The sequence below is a fragment of the Balearica regulorum genome, chromosome 7, assembly GCF_011004875.1.
Source record: "Balearica regulorum gibbericeps isolate bBalReg1 chromosome 7, bBalReg1.pri, whole genome shotgun sequence".
Classification (NCBI taxonomy): Eukaryota; Metazoa; Chordata; class Aves; order Gruiformes; family Gruidae; genus Balearica; species Balearica regulorum.
Genome location: NC_046190.1, coordinates 2,684,086 through 2,711,669, shown reverse-complemented (window position 1 = coordinate 2,711,669; position 27,584 = coordinate 2,684,086). Strand labels below are relative to the sequence as shown.

At 39.5% G+C, this 27,584-nt stretch overlaps 1 protein-coding gene across 5 annotated transcripts; it reads left to right on the top strand.

Annotated features, from left to right (window-relative positions):
- The first annotated feature begins 705 nt into the window (after positions 1–705).
- Positions 706–26,344, top strand: MKI67 (marker of proliferation Ki-67). Of its 5 annotated transcripts, none has more exons than XM_075757625.1 (16): positions 706–846; positions 2,469–2,588; positions 3,913–3,994; positions 4,076–4,191; positions 4,694–4,763; positions 5,668–5,746; positions 8,536–10,050; positions 10,379–10,617; positions 11,343–11,766; positions 13,833–13,948; positions 14,150–14,321; positions 14,410–14,544; positions 18,348–19,444; positions 20,458–20,533; positions 21,094–24,147; positions 25,663–26,344. In XM_075757625.1, the coding sequence occupies exons 2-16, from the start codon at positions 2,497–2,499 to the stop codon at positions 25,812–25,814; spliced, it is 7,419 nt and encodes a 2,472-aa protein (XP_075613740.1). In that variant the 5' UTR covers positions 706–846; positions 2,469–2,496; the 3' UTR covers positions 25,815–26,344. The 5 variants fall into 5 exon arrangements, with proteins under 5 accessions (XP_075613740.1, XP_075613744.1, XP_075613742.1 ...); XM_075757629.1 differs by lacking the exon at positions 706–846 and adding an exon at positions 932–1,076 and having other exon boundaries at positions 5,686–5,746; XM_075757627.1 differs by lacking the exon at positions 706–846 and adding an exon at positions 932–1,076 and having other exon boundaries at positions 5,683–5,746.
- Positions 26,345–27,584: the final 1,240 nt, after the last annotated feature.

Below are 27,584 nucleotides of genomic sequence, written 5' to 3'. Positions count from 1 at the left end.
ACCCCCTGCCGTGGGCAGGGACACCCTCCACTAGCCCAGGTTGCCCAAAGCCCCATCCAACCTGGCCTTGAACACTGCCAGGGAGCCAGGGGCAGCCATAGCATCTTTTAGTTTAAAGCCATTACCCCTTGTCCTGTCACTATTTACCCTTGTAAACTGTTACCAAAAGATCACTGCAGAAAGCAGATACAGGTGCTTAAATTAGCCTAGAAAGCAGTTGACTAAGTTAAGCTGAAGTGATATAAATTGATTCTGTGATTATTTTTTTTTTTTTTTTTTTTTTTTTTACTGACGCGACGAGTTCTCATAAGGTTCAAGCAACATTAGTAGCCAAAGAGGTACATATTAGGGACTCAGCCGAGTCCGCTGTGAATTCCTCTCCGTCGCAGAGGCGCTGAAAAAACCCGTCCAGGTACGGCCCCCAGCCTGCTCCCGTGGGGCGGGGGATCTCTCGCCCCACTGAAGGTCTCTCTCTCGCCCGGCGGGGTGCTGCTGACAGGGGCGGGCGAGCAGAAGGGCTCTCGGGCCGGGGGCGTTGGCGGGAGGCACCGCCCTGAGGCGGGGAACGGCTCCCAGGGGCGGTGCCCCAGCCCTGCGCCTCCGTTTGAAATCAAACCGCCTCCGCGCTTTCGATTGGGTCCCCCGGGCGTTCACGTGATCTCCTTTCCACCAATCGTGGGCCGTCGCGCGCCTTTTCGAAAAGAAACCGTTTATTGAGTTCGGGGGTTCTTTTCTCCTTCCGCCAAGCCGGTATCAGTTAAGGCTAAAAGAGTCCGGCCGCCGCGGGGCGCCTGTTCCAGCCGGCCGGGCTCGGTGTGTCCCGCCAGCCATGGCGGCTGTCAGCACGTGAGTGCGGCGGCGATTCTCCGGGGCCGTCTGCACGTCAGCCGTGCTCTGTTTCGGCGCGGCGCAGGGATACAGCGGCGAGGACGTGAGGGCCGGGTACGGCGGCTGCTGGCGCGCGCGCGGGAAGGTTCAGTCAGCGCCGCGCACTGACAGGAGGGGCTGTGCGGGCCGGGGGCAGCGCCGCTGCCGCCACATCGGCCCCTCAGCGACCTGCCAGCGCTCCGCCGCAGGTAGGAGGCGTCCGGACCGCCGCTGCGCTGGGGGCTGCGGGCCGCGGTGGTGGCTGAACGCGGCTTCGTGGGGAGGTAGGGGCGTCCCAGGGGTCCGGGGGTGGGGATCGGGCCGGCCGGACGCGGCTTTGGGGCTCCGGGCGCCGCGGAGAGTTTTTGGGCCGGGTTGCTTCCCGGCAGCTGCCCTGTCCTGTCAGCGGGAGCTGGGACGCACCGGCCCCGGCTGCGCCGGTGGCTGTGGGCCGCCCCGCTTGCAGGCGCGCCCGCATGGAGCCTGGGCTCGTAACGGTGGCATAAACTGCGGCTTCTGCAGCTCGGGTGGTGTTTTTCGCTGGTAGGAGTCGGTGGAAACTGTGAACAGGGCACTTCGGGTAAGGAAAACTGAAGGTTGCCGTTCCTGTAACGTACAGGTACTTCAGGGTACTGTCAAATTTGTCCTAGGGTGTGTTTTGTTTTATCAACAAGTATTTTACCGTGTGAAGCCTAGCAAGAAAATTCAGAAGGATCGCTCTTCGTTACAGTTAGTTCCCTTGGTTTTAGCTTACCACTTTCAAATGTATACCTGATAGTGCATTTTATATATACTTTTGTGAGGATTGCTTGTACTTCGTGACACACTTATATTTATATATGAAAGCAATAGCGTTGTGCAAACCGATTGTGCAAGCGCTGTGGGTTTGGTTTATTGTTTTGTTTAGTTTTTTTCCAAGTTAAAAGCCGTTCTGCCTTCTGTTTTCGCTGTGTGGCACGCAGAGGTGCGTTTGCAGCCTTTGAGCTGTGTCAGCAGCCGAACAGGAGATCCTAGCAACAGCTAAACTTTCAGCCTTCTTTTCAGCTGTCTTCCTCCGAGTTCTTCGCAGTAATGCCACCATTTCCTCCTTGTTCTGGAGCATACAACTGTAGTCAATCGGTCTCTGTTTACTTCTAAACTCAAGCCTCAAGAATTTCCGTGTAGATAAGACAAAGTATAATATCCAGATTTAGGTGAGGAGGAGTGACTGTTTACATGAAAATAGTATTTTAAGTTGCTTATGGGATGAAATATGTTGGCCCTATGTCTGTGCAAAGGCTCCGATGGGTAGCAAACCAATTGTGATGTAAAAGTAGTGTAACTGGGTTTACATGTACATGTGATGACTGCTCTTGCACTCTGTGTGAGCATCAGTTTCTCCAAACACACAGTGCTTCAGCTTCCCCTGTATGATGACAGTGGTTGCTCATGGTAGGTAGTTCCTAGTTTTCTGCACAAGCAAACACATGTAAATGGCACTGAGGTTCTTCTGCTGTACCTTGGAAAAATGTCTCTTGAGCAGAAGTAAAAAACATAATTACATTGGTCTAATAAATATGTAAAGTGTTATTTGGATGAGTAATTTTGACACTCTTTTATAGGTAAGATTCCTTCCATTTGAATTTGAAGATGCCGCTCTTTGGGAATATTGTTGTAATTAAACGGAATGGGACTGATGGAATTAGTTTTCCACTCACTGCAAGTTCTTGTTTATTTGGAAGGTGAGAATTAGTTGAGTACTTGCATACATCAAAATAATATTAGAGATATTTTTCCTGCAGGTTATATCTTCTAATGCTTATTTTCAAAAATAAATGTTTGTAAATCATGTTCAGGGGAGGGAAGGCGATATTGGATTAAGGTTAATTGTCAGACTAAGAAGCTGAACTTAATTTTTGTTGCAGTTCTTTTTCCTTGCCTTGCCAGAACTATTTTTTGTTTTAATAGTTTCTGGCCAAAGTAAATCTGGGGAAGGGATTGAAAGCAATACACAGGTGACAAGCAAGTGATGGTATTCTTTTATCCAAAGTCAGTTTCCAGTAATTGGCTGGTGAAGAGAAGCAAGGTACATGGCTTGTATTAGACCACCTTCATTACATCAGTGCTCTTCTCAGTTTTTTTTACTTTTTTTGATTCTCCAAAACCTCAGTAATGCAGTATGTCAGCCAATATCTAGATTTAATGTTAAAATTTACTAAGAACTTATTCTTCCTCCTCCTCCAATCTTGAAACTCTCTTTGACTTATACAGTTGAGTGATAGTGGGTTTTGAGCTTGATCCAGCTGTTTTACTTTAAAAGATAAAATTAATGTACCTGAACAGTATAGGTGAAGACTTAACTAGATGATCTTACTATAAATAGGCTTCAAATAAAATGTTTTTACTTCTCCTAAACTGGGTCTGTTCAACACTTAACTGACTGATAGAAATTTTAACTAACTGTAATGATTCAGTCCTGAATCGGATTCCACAGTGAAAGTCTAGTGGAAGCACTCCAGTGTCAATGATACTGTTCTTTAGCTTCAGCAGCGCTGCCCAGACAGGTCACCCTTCATGGTACAAAAATTAATTTCTAACTAACAACTTTCAAGAAGGTAGAAGTGGCAATCCCGGTGAGACCACAGGTCCATCTGCCTAATATTCTGGAGACTGATCAGTAATGAATGCCTAAGAGTGAGATTAAGAGTGTACGCTGGTATGTTCTAAAAATATTCCACAAGTCTTCGGCAACTTGCGAGTCAGGAAACGAGTAATCTCAAACCACCAGGCATCTGTTGTAGACATGTCTCTTTCAGCTTGCTGTGAACTGCTTTTTTCAGAATCTGATATGGATTCTCTGATGTTGTATAAGTGTAAGCTCCTGTCATTTTTTGCCATAGTCGAAAGACTTAGGAAGTTCATTTTCTTCTTGTGACCAAATCTAAGAAAGTGTCATGCTGCTGTGCAATTATTAGCTGAAAAGTCGGGAAATCACCTAATTCTGTAACAGTCAGATTTTTCTGTCTTCTGTGTGTCTTGAAACTCAAATTGTGTTTTCACCCACAGGAGAACAGAATGTGATATTCGCATCCAGTTGCCTCAGGTCTCGAAAGAACATTGTAAAATTGAAGTAAATGAAAACAAGGAGGTAAGATATACGTATATTTTAACGGCATGCATTTCATCGTTGCATCTCATCAGGCTACTGAAATGTTTGTTTTATTTTTAGGCAATATTGACTAACTTAAGTACAGTAAATCCTACGCAGCTGAATGGTGGTTGTTTTCAGCAACCTGTACCTCTGAAGCATGGAGATGTGTTAACTATTATTGATCGTTCTTTCAGGTAAGGGCCAGGGACAAACTGTTAATGCCTCGATCCTAGAATGTGTTCTGCCGGCAACCAGTGCAGAGAGCTTTGTGCACACAGGCTCTCGCTGCTGGATGAAGATATGGAAGATGGCTGTAGATAAATAGGAAAACTTAAAATGTCCTTTTACCATCTTCAGAAACAGAAGTTAATCTAGTTTATTTCGTATTTCTTTACAATGTCTCATAGACCTTCTTCAAAAGGCTAAAAGATTTCTTTTTTTATCACTTTTATATATTATGGTTAAGCTTAAACCAATAAAGACGGAATTGTCTAGAGAGATCATTTTGATTTTTGTTTCAAGGGTGATCATTTTTAGGGGAAAATTTAGAAGTATTTTGATGTAGTTAAAGCCTTTAAAAGTGATATGTGTATCTTATTGGGAGTGGACAACTGTTCGTCATGTATCTTAATCATGGGAATTTTTTCATCAGCTATTTGACAAAAAAATGGTTGTCTTTTAAAATATTTCTTCCAGATTTGAATATCCTCTCCAATCAACTCCAAGAAAGAGACGTTCTAGATCTCCAAAAGATGAAACACTGCAGGTAATTTTGTGGCCATAGGCTTATTTATTACAAGTACATTGGTATTAGTAGTGATATGGTATTCCATTTCCTTGTTCTGTTTTCTTTTTCGGAATAGGTTTTCAACCATAGACTACCTTTCTGTTTGAAAATACAAATAAACTCCTTCAGATAAATACTTTTTAAAAAATTAATAATTTATTAATTTTAGACTTGCAGTTTCTGGTAATAGATACTTAATAATCTATGATGTTACTAGTACAGGTATGCTATTAAAAATTAATCCTTAGCTTTTTTTGAAGAGAGATGAGATGCAGGAAGTACGGAGTGTGTGCTTTAAATGGGGAAGTTTGCCCTAGAGAATAAGCATTCTTTTTTTTCTTTTTTTTTCAACAATAATCTGTTGTTCTATGTGCTGGTCCACTAATGTATTGTTTGAATTTATAAATATCAAACTAAGCCTATCTTACTAATTTACTTTCATTAGTTTATTTTTTGTTCTCAGCAAAGTTTTCATCCTTAAAGGAGATAGTGTTAGCTTGTGAGTACTGTGGCTATTGAAAGATTTTTTTTTTTTTTTTTTTTTTTTTAGTATTATAGTTCTCTTTAAATAAAAATCTTCCACTAGGTCCAATAACAAGGTGAGATTCAAATGTGCTTGTATATATTCTTATACTACAGCTGCTTTTAGAGCTAATAATTTCAATGATAAAACAAGACTTAAACTCTTCCTGTAAAGTGCCTCAAATGTGTATTGGTCAATGTTCTTAAATTTTTAAATATTCTAGGATTTAATTTGCATACTTCTAAGCCTGTTTTAATAAACAATGCATATTATTTATAAATCTAGTGTTTTTCAATATACAGTTGAAATCTAAACTGTAAAATGTTTGTTGCTCTGCTGTAATATTTTACAAATTTACAGGTTCTTCATGTTCAGCAGGTGGCAGAAGTGGAATTACTACGCAAACAAACTTCAGGATCTAAAAGTCTTCATGTTTCAGGTTGGTACTTGTTTTATGGAGGGTTTATTTTCTTCTTCCCCCTTAATTGCATTTATTCTTAGCGTAAGAGGACAAATAAGGTTGAAAAGAGAAAAAAAATGTATTTTAAGACTTTTCAGAGTACACCTTGCTATGTTTGTGTACTATCTCATCATACTTGGATGCTGTGATTTACCAAAGCTAAGTCCTGCCAGGAGAAATCAGTTTAATTACATCCTGACAAATGAGCAGTAACAGTTAGCCTGGAATTGGCAAAATCCATATGTATTGCTTTGTGTTTTGTGCAAATTTGGTTAATGAAGATTATAGTTAAGAAGGGAGTTCAGTACACTGGCTTTGCAAATGCAATACAAATGTCAATCGAAACTGCTATGTGAAACAATTGCCTATTACATTTCACTTTTCAGAGGCATCAAACAAGTATAGCATGACAAGTTCACCTTTTGAGCAAATATTGCATTATCTTATGTAGTCTTTCCTAATTAGAAACTGAAACAGGTATAATTTTGGAGATATATAGGAAGAGTTAATTTTCCTGATTGAACTAATAGTTTACAGTAGCTGTTTCATGTAGACCCAGTAAAAATCTTCTAGAGCTATTAAGTCTGGGTAGTTACAGACCATGGACCGCTAAATGCCAGGACTTCACCTTTCCATCCTTCTTAAGTAACGATACTTTCATGGGAAGATACAAGGTTTGTTAGATGGAGGCTATTTATCTACAGACAGGTTTGATTTTTATGGCAAATGTTTGTTCCAGTCCAAAAAAACCCCAGACTGTTTCACAGTGTTCTGTTTCAGTGGGTTGTTGTGAGTGCATCTGTGTTCACAGGATTTGGGTGGTAAGTTCCCCAACACTGTCCTACGATACAACAGTCTTTGCTTCATTGTTCTATCAATTTTAAGAGAAAAACTTGGCAGCTCAGTAAAAATAATACTGATGTGCTTGTCAGCAGTTGGGTAAAAGCTTTCTATGAAAGATCTAATTTCCTGTTCTTTCCCATGTCTCTCTTCCCCCTCGCCTTACTCCTTTTCCTGGAAGGTAAATGACAGGCTTTTCCTTGCATGTCAGAGTCTCCACCTTCATCTTTACCTGAATTATTTCCCATCACAATTAAGAATCGTAGAATCATAGAATGGTTTGGGTTGGAAGGGACCTCAAAGCCCGTCTAGTTCCACCCCCCCGCCATGGGTAGGGACACCCTCCACTAGCCCAGGTTGCCCAAAGCCCCATCCAACCTGGCCTTGAACACTGCCAGGGAGCCAGGGGCAGCCACAGCTTCTCTGGGCACCCTGTGCCAGGGCCTCAGCACCCTCACAGGGAAGAATTTCTTTCTAACATCTAATCTAAATTGACCCTCCTTCAGCTTAAACCCATTCCCCCTTGTCCTGTCACTACACTCCCTGATAAACAGTCCCTCACCATCTTTCCTGTAGGCCCCTTCAGGTACTGGAAGGCCGCAATTAGATCTCCCCAGAGCCGCCTTTTCTCCAGGCTGAACAACCCCAACTCTCTCAGCCTGTCTCCATAGCAGAGGTGCTCCAGCCATCCAATCAGCTTCGTGGCCTCCTCTGGACTCGCTCCAACAGCTCCATGTCTCTCCTGTACTGGGCCCCCAGAGCTGGACGCAGCACTGCAGGGGGGGTCTCACCAAAGCGGAGTAGAGGTGCAGGATCACCTCCCTCGACCTGCTGGTCACACCTCTTGTGATGCAGCCCAGGACACGGTTGGCTTTCTGGGCTGCAAGCGCACACTGCCGGCTCATGTTGAGCTTCTCATCAGTCGATACCCCCAAGTCCTTCTCCTCAGGGCTGCTTTCTATCCATTCCCTGTCCAGCCTGTAGTTGTGCTTGGGATTGCCCCGACCCACGTGCAGGACCTTGCACTTGGCCTTTTTGAACTTCATATGATTCGCACGAGCCTGGCTCTCCAGCCTGTCACAGTCCCTCTGGATGGCATCCCTTCCCTCCAGCGTGTCGACGGCACCACACAGCTTGGTGTCGGCAAACTTGCTGAGGACACACTTGAAGGAAGTCAACATGTATCAGCATTTGTTTTGGCAGGTGTTCATAAAGTGTCGACATAAAGTAGCGTTGAAAAATAGACCTTGTAGATGTACACGAGGTCTCAGCTTCTTGTGGCCTAAAAAAGCACCTCTCATGGAAGCTAACAGAGTTAATCTGATATACCCCTTCCTCATGGAAAAGGCAAAGTGAAGCATGCTACCTCAAGTTTCCTGGGCAGCAGTTTAGAGGTTGCAGGTGAATGGCAGCACGCGTACAGTCACTTGCTATGTCTCATCTGGGAAGTGGTAGCTCTGCTTTATTCTCTAGCTTTACCCTAAAGAAGGATTGCCACAGTTCAAGCAATACAGCACCTATGTAAATGCAGGACAAAAACCAGACTGAATTGTGGTAAGCCGATCTGAATGGTTGTTTAATTCTATGCTCGTAGGTTTGTCTTGTGGCAGCCCTGAGAGATTTATATGAGCCATTGATTCCGAATTAAAACAAAAGCATGAAATACCAAGTGCCTTACCTGAATAAGGAATAAATTCCAGATTACAACCTACAATTTATGTTAAACATTTAGATACTAATGCTTCTATTATGAGAGAAATTGTTATTGTTAACACAGCTTTATTTACAGTACTGTATCCTGGACCCTGATTGACCATCTTGGGAGAGGAAAGGAAGGAATTTTTATCTGTATTTATGGAACTCATATTTGTAGTTCTGCAATTTTTAAGTAACTCTGCATCTGTATTTTTGCTTTGCTTACTTTGTAGATAATGCTGAGTGTGAAGAAAAAAATGCCAATGAAAACAAACAAAGTACAGAGGAAAATATTTCCAAAACTTTACCCGTCAAACTACAAACACCCAAATCTTCACACAGAATACATCAATCTATTAAGAAGCAAAATGAAATGTCTCCCTTTAGTAAACTCTATGAAAAACTGAAACATGAGATAACAGTGAAAAAATCTCTGCAAGAGGGAAATATATCTCAACGAGCTGCAAAAGAAGATGGTAAGAGTGTTCTGCTAGAACCAAATGCTCGAATTTCATCATCAAGTTGTGTTTATGACCTGGGAAGCCTGACTAAAGAAAAAGAAATAGGCAGAAGTGAAAATATTGAAGAATGTAAAATAACAATAAAGCAAGAAGTGATCAGTTCAGAATGTAACCAGATCTCAGCTGTAGGAAGTGCTACCAAGAAGAGTTTTGCCAGAAGTCCTCAAACTTCGGTTTCAAAGGAGGTGTCCAGAGATGTTGGTAAAAGAAGCCACTTGCAGGATCATAAGGAACTAAGTACAGCAGGCAAATCTAAAGGTATTGAAGTTACAACCAAACCCAGTAAGGAGAATGATGGAAATGCAGCATTTTCACAGAAGCCGTGCTCTATAGAATGCTTGGATTATGTAGATCGAATGAAAATATACAGCTCTGCAATAGCAGTAGATAAACTAACACAAACAACTAACACAACAAATGTTTCTGAAGTAGATAAATATGTTCTGTCTATACCAACGCCCAGAAGGAAGAGTCCTCGGTCTCATTTTCTATCACCGAGCAAAGAAATTAGTGGAATGAATCCTGTAAATACTGATACTCCAACAACTGGACGCCGTGTGTCACTGAAAAATAAGTCTCTCTCAGAAATTTCAGCTGAAACTCAAAGGGAAGATTCAGTGTGCAGAAATGATAGCCTCAAACAACTGCCTTTGGCAGAAAATAAACGCTTAAAACAAAGACGAAATAGTAAACAGCATACCCCAGGGAAACCTGTAAAATCAGAGGTGCTGAAAGAAATTTGTGATCAGGCAAACTTTGTTAACTCACAAGAGGGACGTTCTGAAACTCCTGCCTCTTTTTCAAATTCCAAGAGTCCCAGAAGAAATGACAGGCAAAGTAAAGAATTATCAAACAGAAGTGTCCATCCAGAGACACTGGCTTCAGAAGAGTTGGCCTCAGAACTGGCATCTCCTCCTGGTCAGAAATCTGACTCTGGAAGGAAAAGGGGTAGGCCAAGGACCTCTGGACTGCTGACTGAAAGAGCATTAGAGACAAATGCCGTTGAAGAAAATCACGATAAGACAACAGACAGAAAGGACAGTGGAACTGAAGAAGAGCTGGCCACAAAGGGGAATCACCAGAAACAAGATTTGGAAGATGCTGGTGTTATGAGACCTCGTAGATTGTCATCCAAAAGGAGGTCTTCTGGAAGTGCTACTGTACTGAAAGACAATGAGGCTGTCTCAGAAGTGAATATTTCTGGCCTCTTGGCTGGAGAAGAGTCAGGTAAATATGTTTAATTCCCTCCCTCGTTGTTTTTATATTTGAGAAATTCTCATAGTGTCTTTATGAAAATTTGTCCACTTACATAAAACATAGAACTCCTTGCTGACATTAGTTCTCAAATATTTCTCTTGTATTTATATTTGACTGTAAAAATACACAATAATATGTATAAAAGCTTACTCAATTGAATCTATTTCTCTTTAAGGTAAGTTACCTTCTGATATGTTTTCAACTTTAAAATGCACGGGTAAGCACTGTTTTCTATGCTGGTTAAAATGTTGACTTGGATTCCTAGATATATAGAAATATTTTCAATTGTTATTTTTAGGTAACACAAAAAGGATATCTAAGAAGAGGAAAAGTGGTGACTTGTTACCTCAGCCTTTAGGAAAAAGAAAGAGAGTGTCTTTTGGTGGTCATCTAAGTCCAGAACTTTTTGATAAAAGTTTGCCTCCCAACTCGCCCCTTAAAAGAGGTGCGATTCCTGCGAGACTGAGTTTACCCTTTGGAAACTCACCACGTGCGGTTCTGAAAAAGGCTCAGGGATTGAAGCGCTTTGCAGTCCAGGTAACGTCAAGGCTAATCAGGTTGCTAAGACAATTAATGTGAAGAGAATTTATGAATTCTAAGACTTCTAAAAATTAAAAAATAGTAGTAAACCTTGTCAGATGTATGTTGGGAAGTGGAAATTTTAATTGCAATTAAAATGGTATTTGAAATCCGCAGACTTTAATCAGCACTTTAATTTCTCCATAGTATGAAAGGGCTCAGCTTACCCTCCTGTCTTTATACAGGAGGTGTGTTTTTATTCACCTCACACGCTATTGCTCATTCTCTACGTGGGAGCGTATTTCTGTATGTTTGTGCTTAGCAGCAGTGTCTACAAGCTCCACTTTACCATCAGTAGCAGAAAACAGAACAGCAGTTTGTTGGCAGACTGTGAGCTACTGCCCCGTGGTTTGGTTAGAAGTTTGAACACATTTGCTGTTGATTTAAACTAGTTAAAATGTGTGTAGTGTACTTGATGTGAACAAAACTTTTGAATAATAAATTCAGTTAACTTACTCAACTGAATTTGCATGTGTCTTTTGAGGCTGTTTTGACATTTAAAGCTTGCTACAAATTTATTTTCAGAGAATAACATTTAAGGTTTTTTTCAAATGACCTGATGATATTTTACACTATTGTATTTACTTGTCAGAGATGTAGATGAGCATTTGTAGTTCAGCTACATGCAGTAACATTTTATGGTGGTGGGGTTTTTGTTTTGTTTTTTTTTTTTTTTCTACCAGGAACTTTCTGAACATTTGCAGAAAGAAAAAATGTCACCAAAAAATTTGCCAAGCCAGAAGTCCCCAGCTGTCTCATCCCCTGCCTCTGGGAAGGCAACACCTAAATTTACTTTAGGTTCTCCAGCACCTTACACAAAAGGACGTTTCTCTATTTCTCACATCACAACGCCATTACCAATTGCAGAAGAGAAGGATGCTCTTGCAGAAGACATGAATACAAAGGAGAAAAATGGTGCCCAAGTGAAAACACCTAAATCTTCTCACATTAACCAAGATCATAAAACCTTTTCAACGGCTACACCTGACAAATTCACAAGAAGTGCACAACTCGCTTTGAAGGTCACTCCCATGAAGAGGAGAAGTGGGTCTGTAGCAGTTATCAATGCAAAAAGGAGAAGTGGTGCCTCTAGTGCCAATTTACTAGGTTTGTTTCAGCAGTTGATTTTGAATATTAATTTTAATGCTTTAAAATACAGGAACAAAACTGAAGTAGGCCTGTTACTTCGTTATGCAGAGGACACCAAATGATTGGTATATTTCATGATGGTTGTTGGACTGGTTGGAAACAACTGCGAATTGCAAAGTGTTACTTTCTCTCATATTCGTAAAGCAAATTACTAAAGCATATATAAAATCATATTTAGAACACAAATCTTAATGTTCCGAAGTTGAAAAATGGTAGAATTAAGGTTGTCTTTGCAAGGTTAGTTGCAGTAGTGATCCTGCAAGTTCAAATAGTATTGATACAATTTGTTCTACTTCAATTACCTCAATTTTGATTTGAAAATGTGCACTTTACAGCAATCTAGCTTCAGTTTGGTTTTTGTGCCTTTTTTATATGCAGTTCACAACCTTTGTCCCTGGACTCTGCTGCACTTGACAATGGTGTACATTAGTTATAATTAAAAAATAGGATAACTGGGTGTTAACTTGAATATTTTGAAGTTGAACATTTCAATTTGAATGTTGAACACTGGTTTGAAACAGTTTTGACAGCATTGGAAACGTGATAGGGGAGCTCTAATTCTTGATATTTTTTATCTTTGAAGAAACTTACAGAGTGGTCTCTTTGTTACTTGTTTTCATAAATTAAATCAATTTGACTCTTTTGAAGTCAAATTTAAAGCTTCCCACCAACACCAATCATTCACCCAGGAATTTTTATTACTCTTTACTATGTCCATTTTTTGTAGTGTCATTTTAAAATTTTGAACAACATACTATATACAGTGTCCCAGTGATGGCCCCATCATCATTATTATTACGTGATGAGATAAAATCACAGGCCTTCACTAAACTTCCTGGTTAATACAGCTGAAAGTGGTATTAGTCTTCTAGCGAAATAAGTGTGGAGGTTTTTTTCTTTTTAGTTGTTTCATTCATTTTAATAGTGCCAAGATACTTCACAAATAATCACAACATACCATTTTTCACCACCTCTCTGTAATGTGTAAGTGGTTTTTAATAACAGTGCATCAATTTCTTCTGTAATATGAAATGAACACCAGAGTTCTTTAAAAATTCTGAATGTCTACTTTGTATCCAAACCAAACTCTCTTGTTTTTCCAATGCCTGTTCAGATAATTTCCTGCATGCTTGGCATTTTTCTACGTATCCTGAACACCCTAGCAATGACAGCTTTTGAAAGTTATTTTTATTTACTGACTTGCCCCAACTTGCACAGTAATTCTGACAAGACAATAATAATATCCTTCAAGAATGATACTCCCCTTTTTACCTCTAATTAAAAAAATAATCGTTTCTTTTATGTGATCCCTGTCTTCTCATAGCCTCTTTCTGAAGTAAATGAGGCAGGTGTCCTACCAACTTACAGCTTCATTTATTACAGAGCTGTAACTAATTCCCCGATTCTGCTGTGTACAGAATGATGCTGTGATAAAGGTAACCTTGCTTTGGGAATTTTTCAGAGGATGTTTTAAGGAGAAGGTGATACAAGAAAAAATTATGGAATGTCTGTGTAGACCTAAATGCTGTAAGCAGTATAAGCAAATAATTTCCTGACTACAAAATTCTTGGGGAAAGTGGTAAAAGAAAAGTTGGATATGTTTCACTTAGAAGCCATTTCTTGTGTCCAATCAGGGAAAAATTCAGGTATAATAATGAACGAGACTGAAAGACTCATGGCAAGTTTCTGTTGGGAAAAATTATTTTCTTACAACAAGAGCAAGGATGGAATTGGGTCAGCCTTCAGTTCTGGGATCTAACATCTATTTGACACTATATGAAGCTTGTTGTTGTTGTTTTGTTGTGGAAATAGCCATACTTGGTAATTGTTAAGCTTCAGCTGAAATTGAGTCTTCCAGTTGAAAGCATTTCATAAAGCACTTCACTATGGGTGTTGTCAGATGAGACAACAACCGCTTTCCTATGCCCGAATGCAGCAAATCCATTGGAATTGTAAAGAAATAATTGTGAACTTCCATTTATACAGCTAAGAATTAAAGTGGTTATTTCTTTTTTGCTTTTTAGTTGCAAAATCTTGGGCAGAAGTGGTAAAATTAGGTGTTGCAAGACCACAGTCAAAGACTGTTAAAAAAAGCATCCGAAAAGGAAGACATGTAAAGAAGATAACTCAATCACCAAAGGTATTCTTTTTATTTTTGCACAACCACAAAAGATCTTGTAGGTATTTTGCTACAGAACCTGGAAGCTTATGAGCTTTTAGTATAATGTTAAATGGGTGTTGATGTCTTTGTCACAGTGTATAAGAAATGTAGATTTTATATAAAAGGAACCTTTGTTTACTAACTTCTTTTTCTTTTTCTTTTCTTCTTTCCCCTCTGCAGACTCCAGTAAGAAAAATAAAAGGTCATTTTAGTACAGGTCACGCAGAGTCACCTGCTACAATAGTTGTAGGTAGAGCTTATTCCACCACAGTCAGAACGGCTGGACGGGTGCCTAAAGTGGTAAAAAATCCTATCTTGAAGCTAAACATGAATATGGACGAAAGCTTCACAGGTTAGTTTTTGAAGTCTGTTGCTCACTCTGTCAACTGTGTAGTTCTTTTGTCAAAGCATATGCTCATTTCTCTGAATATAATTTATAGGAATGACTGAAATGTTCCAAACTCCAGAAAATAAGAGTGGAAAAACATTACCTTTGGCCACTGTTCAGAAGATTGATTTTACACCAACATGTACTGCAGTGGAAATTTCTGAATTGCAGACTCCTGAAGAATCTGGTATGTTTGTTATTTGAAAAGAAAGGAAATGTTTAGGTATATTTAGGGGCAGGGGTGTGTCTGCTGCTTGAGACAGTGAGTAGTCTTAGCCTAGGCAGACTTGAAGCATCTGGCAACCCATAAAAGACATTTTTGTAGTTCCAGTTAGTTTTTTGAGTAGGTGTTATTCTCTTACTCCTTCTATTTGGTATGAAACCTCGAAGTGTTTTAGAAGTGTTTAAGGCAAGGGCAACCTGGTATAGTGGCGGATGTCCCTGCCCATGGCAGTGGTGTTGGAACTAGATGATCTTTGGGGTCCCTTCCAACCCAAACCATTCTATGATTCAAAATGTTGAAGTATTGTTTAAGGCAAATCTTGTGCTGAAGCGTGATGCTTTCTTAATCAGTTGTCTGTGAATACGTCTAAATTCAGTGACAAAGTTTCATGTCGGGGAGAGATTATTGTGCAATCTTGCAGGAAAAATCTAGTCAGGTTAGAAAGATTTGTATTAAGATGGTACTTTGCTGGGCATCTTTTGCTCATAACCTTGCATACCAGTCACTGTGTACCTGTATAACTCAGAATTCCTGAAATTAAAATTCTGTTTGCTTGAGAATTTAGCAAAGCTGGGCATCTACTGAAACACCAAGAAAAATAAAGAATAAATCCTCCAATATTTAAAATAATAATAATAGTTGAAATGTTTTTTGGTGTATTTCAGATGTTGTGGAAGATAGGCTTAAGTAAAATAAAATAAGCCTTGTTATAACTTCAGAAGGGAGTCCAGTTAAAAGTCTTTTCTTTGAAAAGAACTAGTAGAGTGATCTTCATTCACTTGAAGATGTCTGTTATTGGCTATTATTTCTACTGTTATTTAGTGCTTTCCTTAAATTGGTAGGCAGGCCCACCAATTCTATTAGATTATACAATCTAATCTTAGATTCTATACGCATCAATCATTTTGTATGTCATGAATGCTTTAGTTTCATAATTTAGGGAATATGGATTGGAAAAAAAAAAAAAAAAAAACAACTAGTTTATTTCTTAATGCTGCTGGACCAGGAATTTGCAAGGATTTGAACACCTTAGGATTAGGACTTGACAGGATAGGAACTACAAAGGCAAGTTACCGCAGATCCTACAAGCCTTGATTAAAAACTGACACCAGTAGATATGTGTACTTTATTTGTAGTTTGAAGGTGAGGGTTATGCTTTTGAAATCAACAGAGATAGTTTTAAGCTCGAGATTGTAGTTGTAGTTAAGGATACAGGACTCCTAGAGTTACCCTGTTCCTCCAGCCTGCGGTATTCTTACTTGTTACTGGCCTGCAGATAGAGACTCATGAACTGCAAGTCTCTGAGCCTGATCATCCAGCCAATTCTTTATTCAACCCCTTGCCCGTTCATTTAGCCTGTGATGTTCTTGTTTGGATACCAAAATATTGTGGGAGATAGTGTTGAAAACTTCGTTAAAGTCAATTAAATAACAGCCACTGCTCTCTTTTCATCCACAAATCTTTTTATCATGGAAGGTAATCAGACTGGTCAGGTGTGATTTTCCTCTGATAAATCCATGCTGACTGTTCTAAATCACCCTGTTGTTCTTCCTGTGCCCACAAGTGTGTTTCAAGAGGACCTTCTCCACTATTTTTCTAGATACCAAAGCAAGGCTAGCCTTTAAATATTCAAGGCTTGCTTTTTAGTATATTATTCTGGAAATAGCATTTCTAGCATTATAAATTTGGTCTAAAATAAGTTTCAGGAAGAAAATACAACTTCCTCTAAAATCTTCGGTGAATCATTCTGAACAGAGATTTTTCCATAACCTTTCCTTTGTCTCAGTTGCTTTTTTACTAGTGGGAGGAATGATGACTGCTTCTATTGAGCAACAGCATGGTTGTGCTTGTTCTAATGCTGATGCTTAATGCGCTAGGAAATAGTGAAGGAAAATAAATAGTTGACACTAAACAGCCAGAGAAATTAACTTTTTCCCAAGCTTTCCTCTTGATTATCCTTTTCTGCTATGCATAAGGAGCAGGACGCAAGAGAATCAACTCCAAAAGTCAGTGCCTCTGCCGGGACTATAATGAATGGTGTGAAAAATGTCTTTCCAAGTACAAACCACATGAAAACTTGATGTAGCTGCCTGATGTTATTGTGAGACTCCTCTATTATTTTTCAATGGTCTTGAGAGAGGTCACAGTTGACTGGAAGCTGGCAAATGTCCCAATTTTCAAGATGGGTAAGAAGGAAGACCCTGATAATTATAGGCCTCTCGGTCTTGCTTCAGTGCCTGGTGACATTACAGAGGTTATTCTGGGGGTTACTGAAAAACACTTGAGAGACACTGCAGTCATTGATCATAGCCAGCACAGGTTCACAGTCCGTAGTATGTTGGGTGAGGAATTGGCTGACGGATCAGGCTCAAAGAGTTACAGTAAATGGGGTGACATCAGGCTGGCAGCCAGTCACCAGTGGGGTCCTTCAGGACTCAACTTTAGGGCCAGTGTTCTTTAATGTTTTTATAAGTGATCTGGACACAGGAATCAAAGGGACATCAAGTTTGCTGATGATACTAAACTAGGAGGAGCTGTGGACTCCCTCAAGGGTAGAGAGGCCTTACAGAGAGATCTGGATAGATGAGAGCACTGAGCAATCACCAACTGTATGAAGTTGTAACAGGAGCAAGTGCCAGATGCTCCACCTGGGACAAGGTAATCATGGTTATATGTACAAATTGAGGGATGAGAGGTTGGAGAGCAGCCCTGCAGAAAGAGATCTGGGGGTTTGGGTTGATGGCAAGTTGAACATGAGTCAACAGTGTGCTCTGGCAGCCAAAAGGGCCACCCATGTCCTGGGGTGCATCAAGCACAGCATAGCTAGGGAAGTGATTGTCCCACTCCCACTGGTGTGGGCCCACCTTGAGTACTGCGTGCAGGTTTGGGCTCCTCAGTGTAAGGACATCAAACTACTAGAGTGTGTCCAGAGGAGGGCAACCAAGATGGTGAAAGGCCTCAAGGGTGGCTGAGGTCACTTGGCTTCTTCAGCTTGGAGAAGAGAAGGCTGAGGGGGTGACTTCATCACAGCCTACACCTTCCTCAAGGGTGCAGTGGAGTGGGAGGTGCTGATCTCCTCTGGTGGCCAGTGATAGGACACAAGGGAATGGAATGAAGCTATGTCAGGGGAAGTTCAGACTGGGCATGAGGAAAAGGCTCTTCGCCAAGAGGATGGTTGGTCACTGGAACAAGCTCCCCAGGGAAGTGGTCACAGCACCAAGCCTGTCAGAGTTCAAGGAGCATCTGGACAATGCTGTTAGTCATATGGTTTAGTGTTAGGTAGTCCTGCAAGGAGCAGGGATTGGACTCGATGATCCTTAAGGGTCCCTTCCAACTTGAGATGTTCTATGATTCTATGATACAAATTTAAAAAAAAACTCTTGTCATTTTTTTTCCCCTTTGTGTTGGAAAGGTCAAATGTATGTTCGTTTATGTGAAAATTTCTGATTTATGTCTGGTATTGTTTGAAAACACAAAGGAAATTGCAATGAAAAACTTGCATCACTAGACATATGAGGGACAACAGAAAACATTAACTTTTATATCAGATTAAATAAGAAAAAATAATCAATTTTTTGGTCAGTTTAAATGTATGCTGTGCATGGTAGAAGCTAATTACCAAATCAATTGTTGATGCACGTTTTTGGGTTTTGGTTTGTAGAAGGCTCCAGCTGTTTGAATCCATTTTACTTAGTTATACAGCAATTAGAATGCTTGGATTTTCAACTTAATTCTTTTCCCAAATTACATAAATCTACTTATTTCAGGAGAAATGATGGTGTCACCTTTAAATAGTTCAGATGCTTCAGAACAGACACAAGATAATCCAGGCATTTGTCACTTTCTGAGAGAGGAAGAGTCTCTAAAGTCTATGTTTGATGCAATACCCACAAACACTCCTGAAAACAGAAAAGTCACCCTAGAAGAAAATACTAGTGTGGATAGTTTGTCAGTAATTCCAGATAAACAAGCATCTCGGATTAAATCAAGAAGTAAAAGGAGGACCCCAAAGCAAAGTTCAGAACCAGTAGAAAACTTGTTGGGTGTCAAGGAGCTCATGAAGACCCCGAAGCAGAAGTCAGAGCCTGTAGAGGCCTTGTCAGGCATCAAGCAGCTTTTGAGGACCCCAAAGCAAAGGTCAGAACCAGTAGAAGCCTTGCCAGGTGTCAAGGAGCTCATGAAGACCCCGAAGCAGAAGTCAGAGCCTGTAGAGGCCTTGTCAGGCATCAAGCAGCTTTTGAGAACCCCAAAGCAAAGGTCAGAACCAGTAGAAGCCCTGTTGGGTGTCAAGGAGCTCATGAAAACCCCGAAGCAGAAGTCAGAGCCTGTAGAGACCTTGTCAGGCATCAAGCGTCTCCTGAAGACACCAGAGCAAAAGTCTGAGCCAGTCGAGGTCCTATCGGGCATCAAGCGGCTCATGAGGACCCCACAGCAGAAGCCAGAACCAGTTGAGGTCCTGTCGGGCATCAAGCGGCTCATGAGGACCCCACCACAAGACTTGGAACCTCTTTCAGATGAAATTGCCTTTAAAAGATTGCTGAAGACTCCAGTACAACAAAGGGAAGCAGTAAAAGATGTGGCAGGTGTTACTTTAATCAAAAAAACTCCAAAGCTGAAATATCAACCAGTAGAAGACATGATTGGGGTTAGCCGTATTTTCAAGACACCAAAGGAAAAAGTTGAACCCATAGAAGATATGTTTGGTATTAGTAGATTAGTGAAGACTCCGAGAGAGAAGTATCAACCAGTTGATGATTTTGTGGGTCTGCAAAAGCTTATGGCAGAACCCAGGCAGACATGTTCCGATATTGAAGTGGACTATGTTGGAGTTAAGGAAATGTTTGATATACCAGAGGAAATGAAGGTAAAATACTTTTTTTTTTTTTGCTTTTGGAAGGAATTTATTTAGACTTTGAAGCCTGTAGTTGAAATGAATTCTTGGGCCTGAGAATGGAGTATGACGTCTTGTGTTACAGCACTTCAAATATGTCATAACCTCTGGAGAAAAAGATACCTTCTAGAAAAGCCACCTCTTGTTGATTTGCACCCTTTAAATTGCTTACAAACCATAATCAAATTATTTCTCAGCCTTCTTTTTCATAAGCAAGGCATATAGTTGTATTTTCTTTTGTACAGCTGCTTCATACCCTATAGATTAAATTTTAAGCTGACTTCTTGTTTGCACATCCAAAAGTGTTGAGCTTTTGACAAAATATTACCATGTGGTCAATTGATTACTTGCTACGTCCCAAAGTCTTTCATTTATTGCTTCCCGAATGGATGCCTATCTTATGGAAATAGCTATATCGCTGTACATTTGCCTGAGTTAACATGTATTTTCTTTGAAGGAACCCTAAATAGTTACTGAGGTTGTTCTGGGTTACCATTCTGACCTTAATGATTCACAGCTTCATCACTCTTGTCATTTGTAAATTTTATTAGTATTGATTTTTATGTTCATTCCCAGATCCATAGGTAACAGGATGAGTGTCACTGGGCTTAGTGCTCATCAATGTAGAATTACAATAAAACACTACAAAATACTCAAATGATTCAGCTTCAAAACCCCAGATTCCTTTTGAGCACTTATTTAGACACTTTTCAGCCAATTTTAATTAATACTTTTTGACCTCTATGCAGTCTTTGTTATCTTTCACTTTAAAAACTGCTACACTAGCTCAGATAGCAAATATTGTTTGATATATTTGTGTGCTAATATCAAAAATATGGATGCAGTTATAAAACTAAGTTGATTTCATTTTTAGAGAAAAGTATTTGCCAAGACTTTTTTCAACTATTACTATACATTAATTTTGTATTGGTTGGCTCCGTTATTTCTCGTCCTGTCAGACGTACATTTATTGTTTATTCCCTTAGGTCAGATCAGTAAACGTTATGGATTCTAAGCAAAAAGATACTGCACCTCCTTGTACTAATTCCAGTCACAACTATGGTAAGTACAAATACTTTAACTAGAGGAATAATGAATGTACAAGGCAATACGTGTTATTATGAAGTTTTAGCATATGTTTTAAAAATTCCAAAATATGTAGTGCAAAGCAAGCATAGCTCATGGAATTTGGGCAGTCCTCCCTAATGGTGGACTGGAATTCTATTGGTATGGAAGTAACAGTGTAGTAGTTTGTTGGTGTGGTAACGTTGGCATCTCCAAACACACTGGTGTAAAAAACCTGATGGTAAAGTCTCCACTTAAAATTATCTATCTTTGCAAAGACCTTGGAGAACATAGCTTAAACCTATGAATGCTACCTACCAAAAAAACCAAACATCTTTGGTCAGAAGCTTGGCCTTTAATCTAAGAGTTAGTTAAAATGATTATTTGTTTATTTATTTATTTTTAAATTAAGAACACTAAGTGTGATTTGTTTGAGCAAGATGACTCTGTTAGGAAAATTGAAACTCACAGATACTTTGATCAGACATAGTAATGTATAACTTTTGTGCTCTTTTCTATGTAAAAACTTTGAATGGGGGAAAAAAAAACTGTTTTAGAAGACAAAGGCAATACTTCACAAGATGAAGATTCTCAACAGAAGGAATCTACTAGTGAAGACCAGTCTACTCAGAGATCAACAAGGGGCAGATCAAGGAAGACAGTACATCCTGCTTCAGCAAAGCAGTGTGAAAAGAACTTGAATTTAAAAGAGTTGCAAGGTGTGGAAAACAAGAGCGCCCAAGAGGAGATGGGAGAGATCAATACTTCAGTAGCTAAAAACAAAGGAAGAGGAAGGAGAACAAACCGTTGCATACAAGAAGAGATTGTTTCAAAGCACCCTGATCAAGAAAAAGTTGAAACTGTTTTGTTTGTGGAACCATGTGGAGCTACTCAAAGACCAGGAAGAGGTAAAAGAAAAGAACCGAAGGAGTTAAAACCTCCAAGTGAGAATCTTGAGTCTTGTGGCAAAGATTCTTCAGTGCAACAAGAAAAACCAGCAAATATGGAACAGACTTTGCAGGCATATGGCATCAATGACGTATTAGAAACTGAAGATGATGCAACAGTAAGTGTATCGAGTAGCATTCAAAATGAAAATTGTCAACTGCAAACAGGTTTAAAAAAACCTGAAAACAAATCTAACAAAGGTAGTGTAGAAGACAGTGAAGAAATGCTTCTGTCACCTAGGAAGAGATCTAGAGGAGTAAAAAAAGAAAACACAGAACCACTTATTCCACCTAAAAGAGGAAGAAGAGCTAGAACTGACCAAGTTAAACAAGCTTCTTCAGAGGACCTTCATGGGACAACAAGAAAGCTTCGTAAAGACCCATCAGCAAAGATGATAAAAAGAGATGAACAGACTTTTGACAAAAATACTGAGACTGCCATAGCAGAAGAATCTGAAAACAGAACTAAACTTGAAGTAAAGATGACAGAGAAAAGAGTTAAGTTTTTAAGAAGTGCTAGAAAGCAAACTGAAGTAAACACAGACATTTGTGGGATGGCACTTGAAAATATACAAAACATTCAGAAAACCAAGGAAACTTCACCTGAAAGGGATACTGAAACACAATCACACATCAAAAGTGAGATTAAAGCGTCTCGGGGAGATGGAACAGAAAATGCTCAGGAAAATACAACAGAGGCATCTCAAAGATTAAAGGCAGAATCACCTTCTGGAGAGACGAACAAAATGCCAGTTACTGCTCTGAACTTGGAAGCAAACAGAAGTGCAGTACAAGAAACAAGCAGAACTAGAAACAGGAGAGGCAAAAATGACTCTTTGGAGAAAAAGACTGATGAATTTGCCAAAGATGTAAACAAACTAGAACTAATTATGCCCAAATTTAAGTCAGAAACAGAAATGGATGAATCTTCTCTCAAAGATTCTTTGGGCTCTGTTCGTGTCGAGAATATGTACCAAGTCACAAAGGACCAGAACAAGCCAACTGGCACATCAATGCCTGCTGCAAACAGTGACAGTCTTCCACATAGCCATCAAAAGCGGTCAAGAAATGAACAGGGAATACTTAAAGCAAAGCAAACCAAAATCCTGCAGGAGAATCAAGCGCAAAACAGTGGAACTGCATGTAGAAGAGGTAGAGGTAGAAAAGCTAATTTTGAACTTGAAGAAGCCAGTTCCAAAGTGAGTGGAGGAAAAAGTAGTTTACCTGAGGATGACAAAGGAATAACTTGCAAAGATGGTCAACATGAGGCTTCAGAAAATCCTTCTTCACAAGTAAGGAGGAGCAGAAGAAAGCAAACTGACTCCATTCCACAAATAGCTTGTTCTACCTTTACAGAAAAAAAAAAATTAATTGCCGATCATAGTAAAGATGAGGCTTCTGTAAAAGAGCAAGATTCAACTTTGGAAGCTACTCCCTCTTCAACAGAAGACAATCCACAGAGACAAGGGAAAATACAAGAGGTTGCTGCAGCATCACAAACATCTAGATCTCTTTCTATCAGAAAAAGACGTGGGTTGCTAGAAGGTGGTGATAAAAAGATGACTGAGAGACAAGATCAAAATCCAGCTTTGGGAAATAAAACTTTGCAGGCAAAAGCAAATGCATCAGCAAGGGACAAAAGGAAAAAGATTGATCTAGCAGCGGAGGCAAAAAGTTCATCTTCTCTCCAGAGAAAATGTGTCTTGTCAGAAACTGATGATAAAGAGGAGAGTACTAATGAAGAACAAAATATGCCTTTGGAACCAGTGTCCTGTGCAAAAGAGAAGCCATTAGGAAGGGGCAGAAAGAAAGAAACTGTTCTGGCATCACATACAACTGATTACATTTCTCTTAGAGGAAAACGTGGTTTGCCAGCAGATAATGGTAGAGAAGAAGCTCCTAAAGAAGATCAAAATGTTCCAAATCAACTGAGAAAAGGCAGAAGAAAAGAAATTGCCCTCTTAGAAGCCCCAAGTTCTACTTCTAGTCAGGGAAAACAGGGCTTATCAAAAGAAAGTAGTAGAAAGAATAACGATGGGGAAGCAAAAAAGCTGATTTTGGAAAATTCTGCTTCCCAAGAAAAAAGGGATCTTTCAAAAGGGAACTCGAGGCAAACAATCACTTCAGCAGCTGTTAGTTCCACCTCACTTCAAGGTTTTCCAGAAGATGGTAAGAATGAAACTCCTGAAGAACAGCGGAGTATACCTTTGGAAGTAGCTCAATCTGCAAAAGAAAATCCGTCAAGAGTGGGCAGAAGGAAAACAACTTCTTCCAAATCTGAAGAAACTAGTTCTACTTTTCTCAGGGAAAAACCTGGCTTGCCCAAAGACAGAGGTCAAAAGAGGATTCTTAAAGTAGATGAAGATGCATCTCTAGAAAATAATTCATCCCGGGAAAAAACAAGGCAATTGAGGAGTACAAGGAAAAGGGTACAAGTCACATCAGAGGCAGCTACTTCTACTTCTCTCCGTAAAAACGGCGACTTGCCAGGAAATGTTAACGCTTTAGAAACTCAAAATGGGTGTTTGGCATCCACTGGTTCTGAAAAAAATAAGAAGTCTGGAAAAGAAGAGGCTAACCCTGTACAACAGGCAACTTCCACTTCTCGCAGAAGAAAATGTCTGTTGCCAGCAGATGACTTAGCATCCAAAAGGTTAAAATCAGGTGAGGCAAGAATTCGCTTTCTATTTTCTAAGTATAGCTAAGTTATGTATGGATATAACAATAATGTGTACACAATTCTAGTATTACTGTGGGCTGCCATGCTCTAATGTAGATAGAGAGTAGGTCTTCAATATAGCAAAACAACTTAAGTAAATAGGGTCTGTTTACTTAAGGTTGTCTTATATAAACAAGATGTTTTTCCTAAGTAGAAGGGATTGATTTTATGGGATATGGCATGTATTCTTCCTCTGTTGGGTTTATTCAAGTGTCTTCCTGCTCTTCTGTTATACATTCTCTCTCAATCCATAACAATAAATTATAGTTTAGGGTAAATACAGCAACTACCTTACATGCAGAAGATGGTAATGACAGAATGCAATAATCACCTATTTGTAGCACCCATTGTTCACCTTGTTTTCTTCTAAGTAACATCCAAGCTCCTGCTTTTATATCTCTAGGTTTACTAGTCATCCACTGTTTTTTGAAGTTGATACTAGAAGGGCTTGAAGCTGTATTTGAGTTAAAAAGACAGCAAAAGTTCCATGCGTCTCCCATTTCTTCCTTTACTGTTTTGCTTTCCCCAAGCCAATAGAACTCTTGCTGCAGGCGTCTAAAATATTCCCTGGAATTTTCAGCTTGATGTGATATAACTTAAAAACTGCCATGAAATGTATGCAAATGGAAATAACAATGAATCTTTAGAGCTACATATTGGGGAATTTCCTGCTAAATTGTGTTTGAAAACCTTATTGTGACTTGACCATGACCTTTGTTTCATTTCTCTTTGGCTCTTTCCCTTTTCTATTGCACGTGCTTATCCTCATATAACGTGTACATCTCTTTTGCCAGGTATCTGTCTTGGTTTCTTGAGTTTTCTTTTGTTTCCCTTTTACACACTTGCTAGTTCCTGCTTCCTGATAGTACTATGCCAAATGATTGATCTCTTCTCATACTTTACTGCCTGCCCGGATAGTTTCTCTTTTGGGGAGGTCATCTTTCCTCGCATGGATTTTAGCGACAGTTTGTGTGTCTGGTGCTTGGGTTGATGCTTATCTCTTGGAGCAGCTTAACTTTTCCGTGCTACCTAGATAGCTACATATGTGTCTAGTCTTTTCCTTACAGGTAAGAGCCTGACTTTCCAGCTTTATCAGGACCATAAAACAGTTGTTACATATTCATTTTTGCAGGATTTTTCTTCCATGTTAGATATGTTTTAGTTTTGCATATCAGTAGAAGGGATTTTAGCTAAAATGGTAGCTAATTGGTTTTGGTGCTCTCATTAATGTTAACCTACTTTCAGAAATAGCTGGAAGTCCTGAGGGATCTATCTTAAAGGATATTGGATGTGCAAAAGTATGGGGTTTGTTACTGGTGTGTTGAATTCATAGATGTAATCTTTGGAATGTAGTCATTAGGGACACTTTCTTTAAAAACAGTGTAACTGAAGATTGAATTTTGTATAAAATGTTTTGATTTATGATACAAATTTACAGTTGATTTTTTGTGTACAAATAGAGAATGATGAAAATAGATCACTCCAAAAAGGAAAAAGAAACAAATCTAAAGGAGAACTTGGTGAAGAAGATGTAAGAGCTACTCGGACTGCTGGTGGGACAGACAGGAAGACACGATCAAGCACAAGAACAAGTGCAAGAACAAGAAAATAGTCTTAACAGGCACAGAAACAGTTTTTAAATCAATTCAGTAATTGAAATTGCAGGTTTTTAATGTGAATTGATTTGCACTCAGATTTTTAAGCTCAGATTTTGTAAAGCAATCACTGAATTATGTTATTATCAAATTGTATTTCCTAATTGTTTACAGATACAACACTGGTATCTGTTTTAATAATTTGTCTATGTGTAGTGGTTCCTAAATCATGGGGTGCTTGTGCAAAACTGCAAACATAAGTCTAAATCTTTTTAAAACAGTATTTATCCTTTTTCTGTTGATCAGTACAGCAGTCAGGAAGCCATATTGCTTTACTGCCAAGTTTAATTGTAAGCTATTTTCTGCTTAAATTTTTATGTGCTTAAGTCTTATTTTTCATTACAGTTCTGTAAATATTCTTTAAAAAACTATAGATGTATTAGCAGAACTATTATGCTGAAATTTTGATAATTTTTTTAAAAAAAACACCTTAAGTTCATTGTACTGAAAAGTGCAGATTTGTAAGTGATTAAATTTATAAACAATTTGGGACTTGTGTGTTTTCTGTTCTTAAGAAGACTTAAGGATGTGTAATTACTACTGTCGTCTTACAAGCCTATTTCAAAAACAGTTGTTCTTGCTAGCCACGTGGCACATTTTTGAAAATGCAGTGTGGGTCCTCTGCAGTGCAGACACTTGTAAATGCGGCCGGACTGTGCAGCACTTCCACGTGTGAGGGCGCGTTGGTAAGAGAGACCTGAGTAGCGAGTGTATGTCATTGTGATGTTGCCCCTTTTCACAGAGTTGTAGTTAACGTGGAGTAGCTGATGTGGTTTGGAGACCATTTTGAGATCAGTGCCTGCAGTGCCTGGGAAATAGCAATGTGCATTGGCCTTCAAGGCTGGTGGCTTCCTGTTACTGTACTAAATTAATAATTACTGTATTAAAGGGAGACAGTTCATCATGGGCATCTAACAAGCCCAAGTGCGGTTTTAAGACCAGAGTTAAGAGGTTACAATTTATTGAGTCCATGAGGAGTTAGAGACATTCCTGTGGAAGGACAGCCGGATGTTGTGTTCGGATGTTCTTGTGAGCTCTTTTTGAGAATGATAATGGCCCTTTCTTCAGGTGAGTTCTTTTTTGTGAAGTCTGTTCTCTTTCTTCAAACTCAAAAATAGTCAAATTAAGCAAGGAGCTCATTGGATGCTGTCCAGACATTCAGAGTTCAGATGTGATATGAAGAATTTTTTTTCTAATTTGTGGGCTTTTTTTTTTTTAAATATATGGAATATGCTGTGTCCATATCCACAGGTTTTTAAATGCTTTCGGCATTTTATCTTGTTATGCGCTTATTTTTTTGCTATACTTAATTCCATTGTGTAGATTTTCAGTGTAACATTCTGTAGATCTAGTCATATTTTCGAATTAGCTCTCTTGCTTCCTGCATGTGCTTGCTTTACCGTGCTCATATGTGGGTCACTGTCTACCAGCTGAATTTTTTTGAGAAGATGGCTAGACCTTACCAGAGAACAAAGAAGGGAAGAATTAGCGATGCACAGTAATAGATGACAATGTACAGAGAAAATGAAATACTGGATGTGATATCAGGGTGAATGGGTTGGATAGTACTGCTGTGCTGTGCTATGTATGTCCTGTTGTATTAACCTGTGTTATCTGATGTTGCAGAGGATATTTCTATTTGGAGTACTCTCATTTTTCTTTGTGTTCTACTCAAGAAATCATTTCTGCACTTGTGGTATCTTGTTCATTATTTGATCCATCTGAAT

Bases quoted from the DNA above. Each gene is read 5' to 3' on its own strand.
- MKI67 (XM_075757625.1), top strand. From the start codon at position 2,497: ATGCCGCTCTTTGGGAATATTGTTGTAATTAAACGGAATGGGACTGAT. The intron at 10,051-10,378 runs GTAAATATGTTT...TGTTATTTTTAG, and splicing joins CTTGGCTGGAGAAGAGTCAG to GTAACACAAAAAGGATATCT. The intron at 14,545-18,347 runs GTATGTTTGTTA...TACTTATTTCAG, and splicing joins GCAGACTCCTGAAGAATCTG to GAGAAATGATGGTGTCACCT.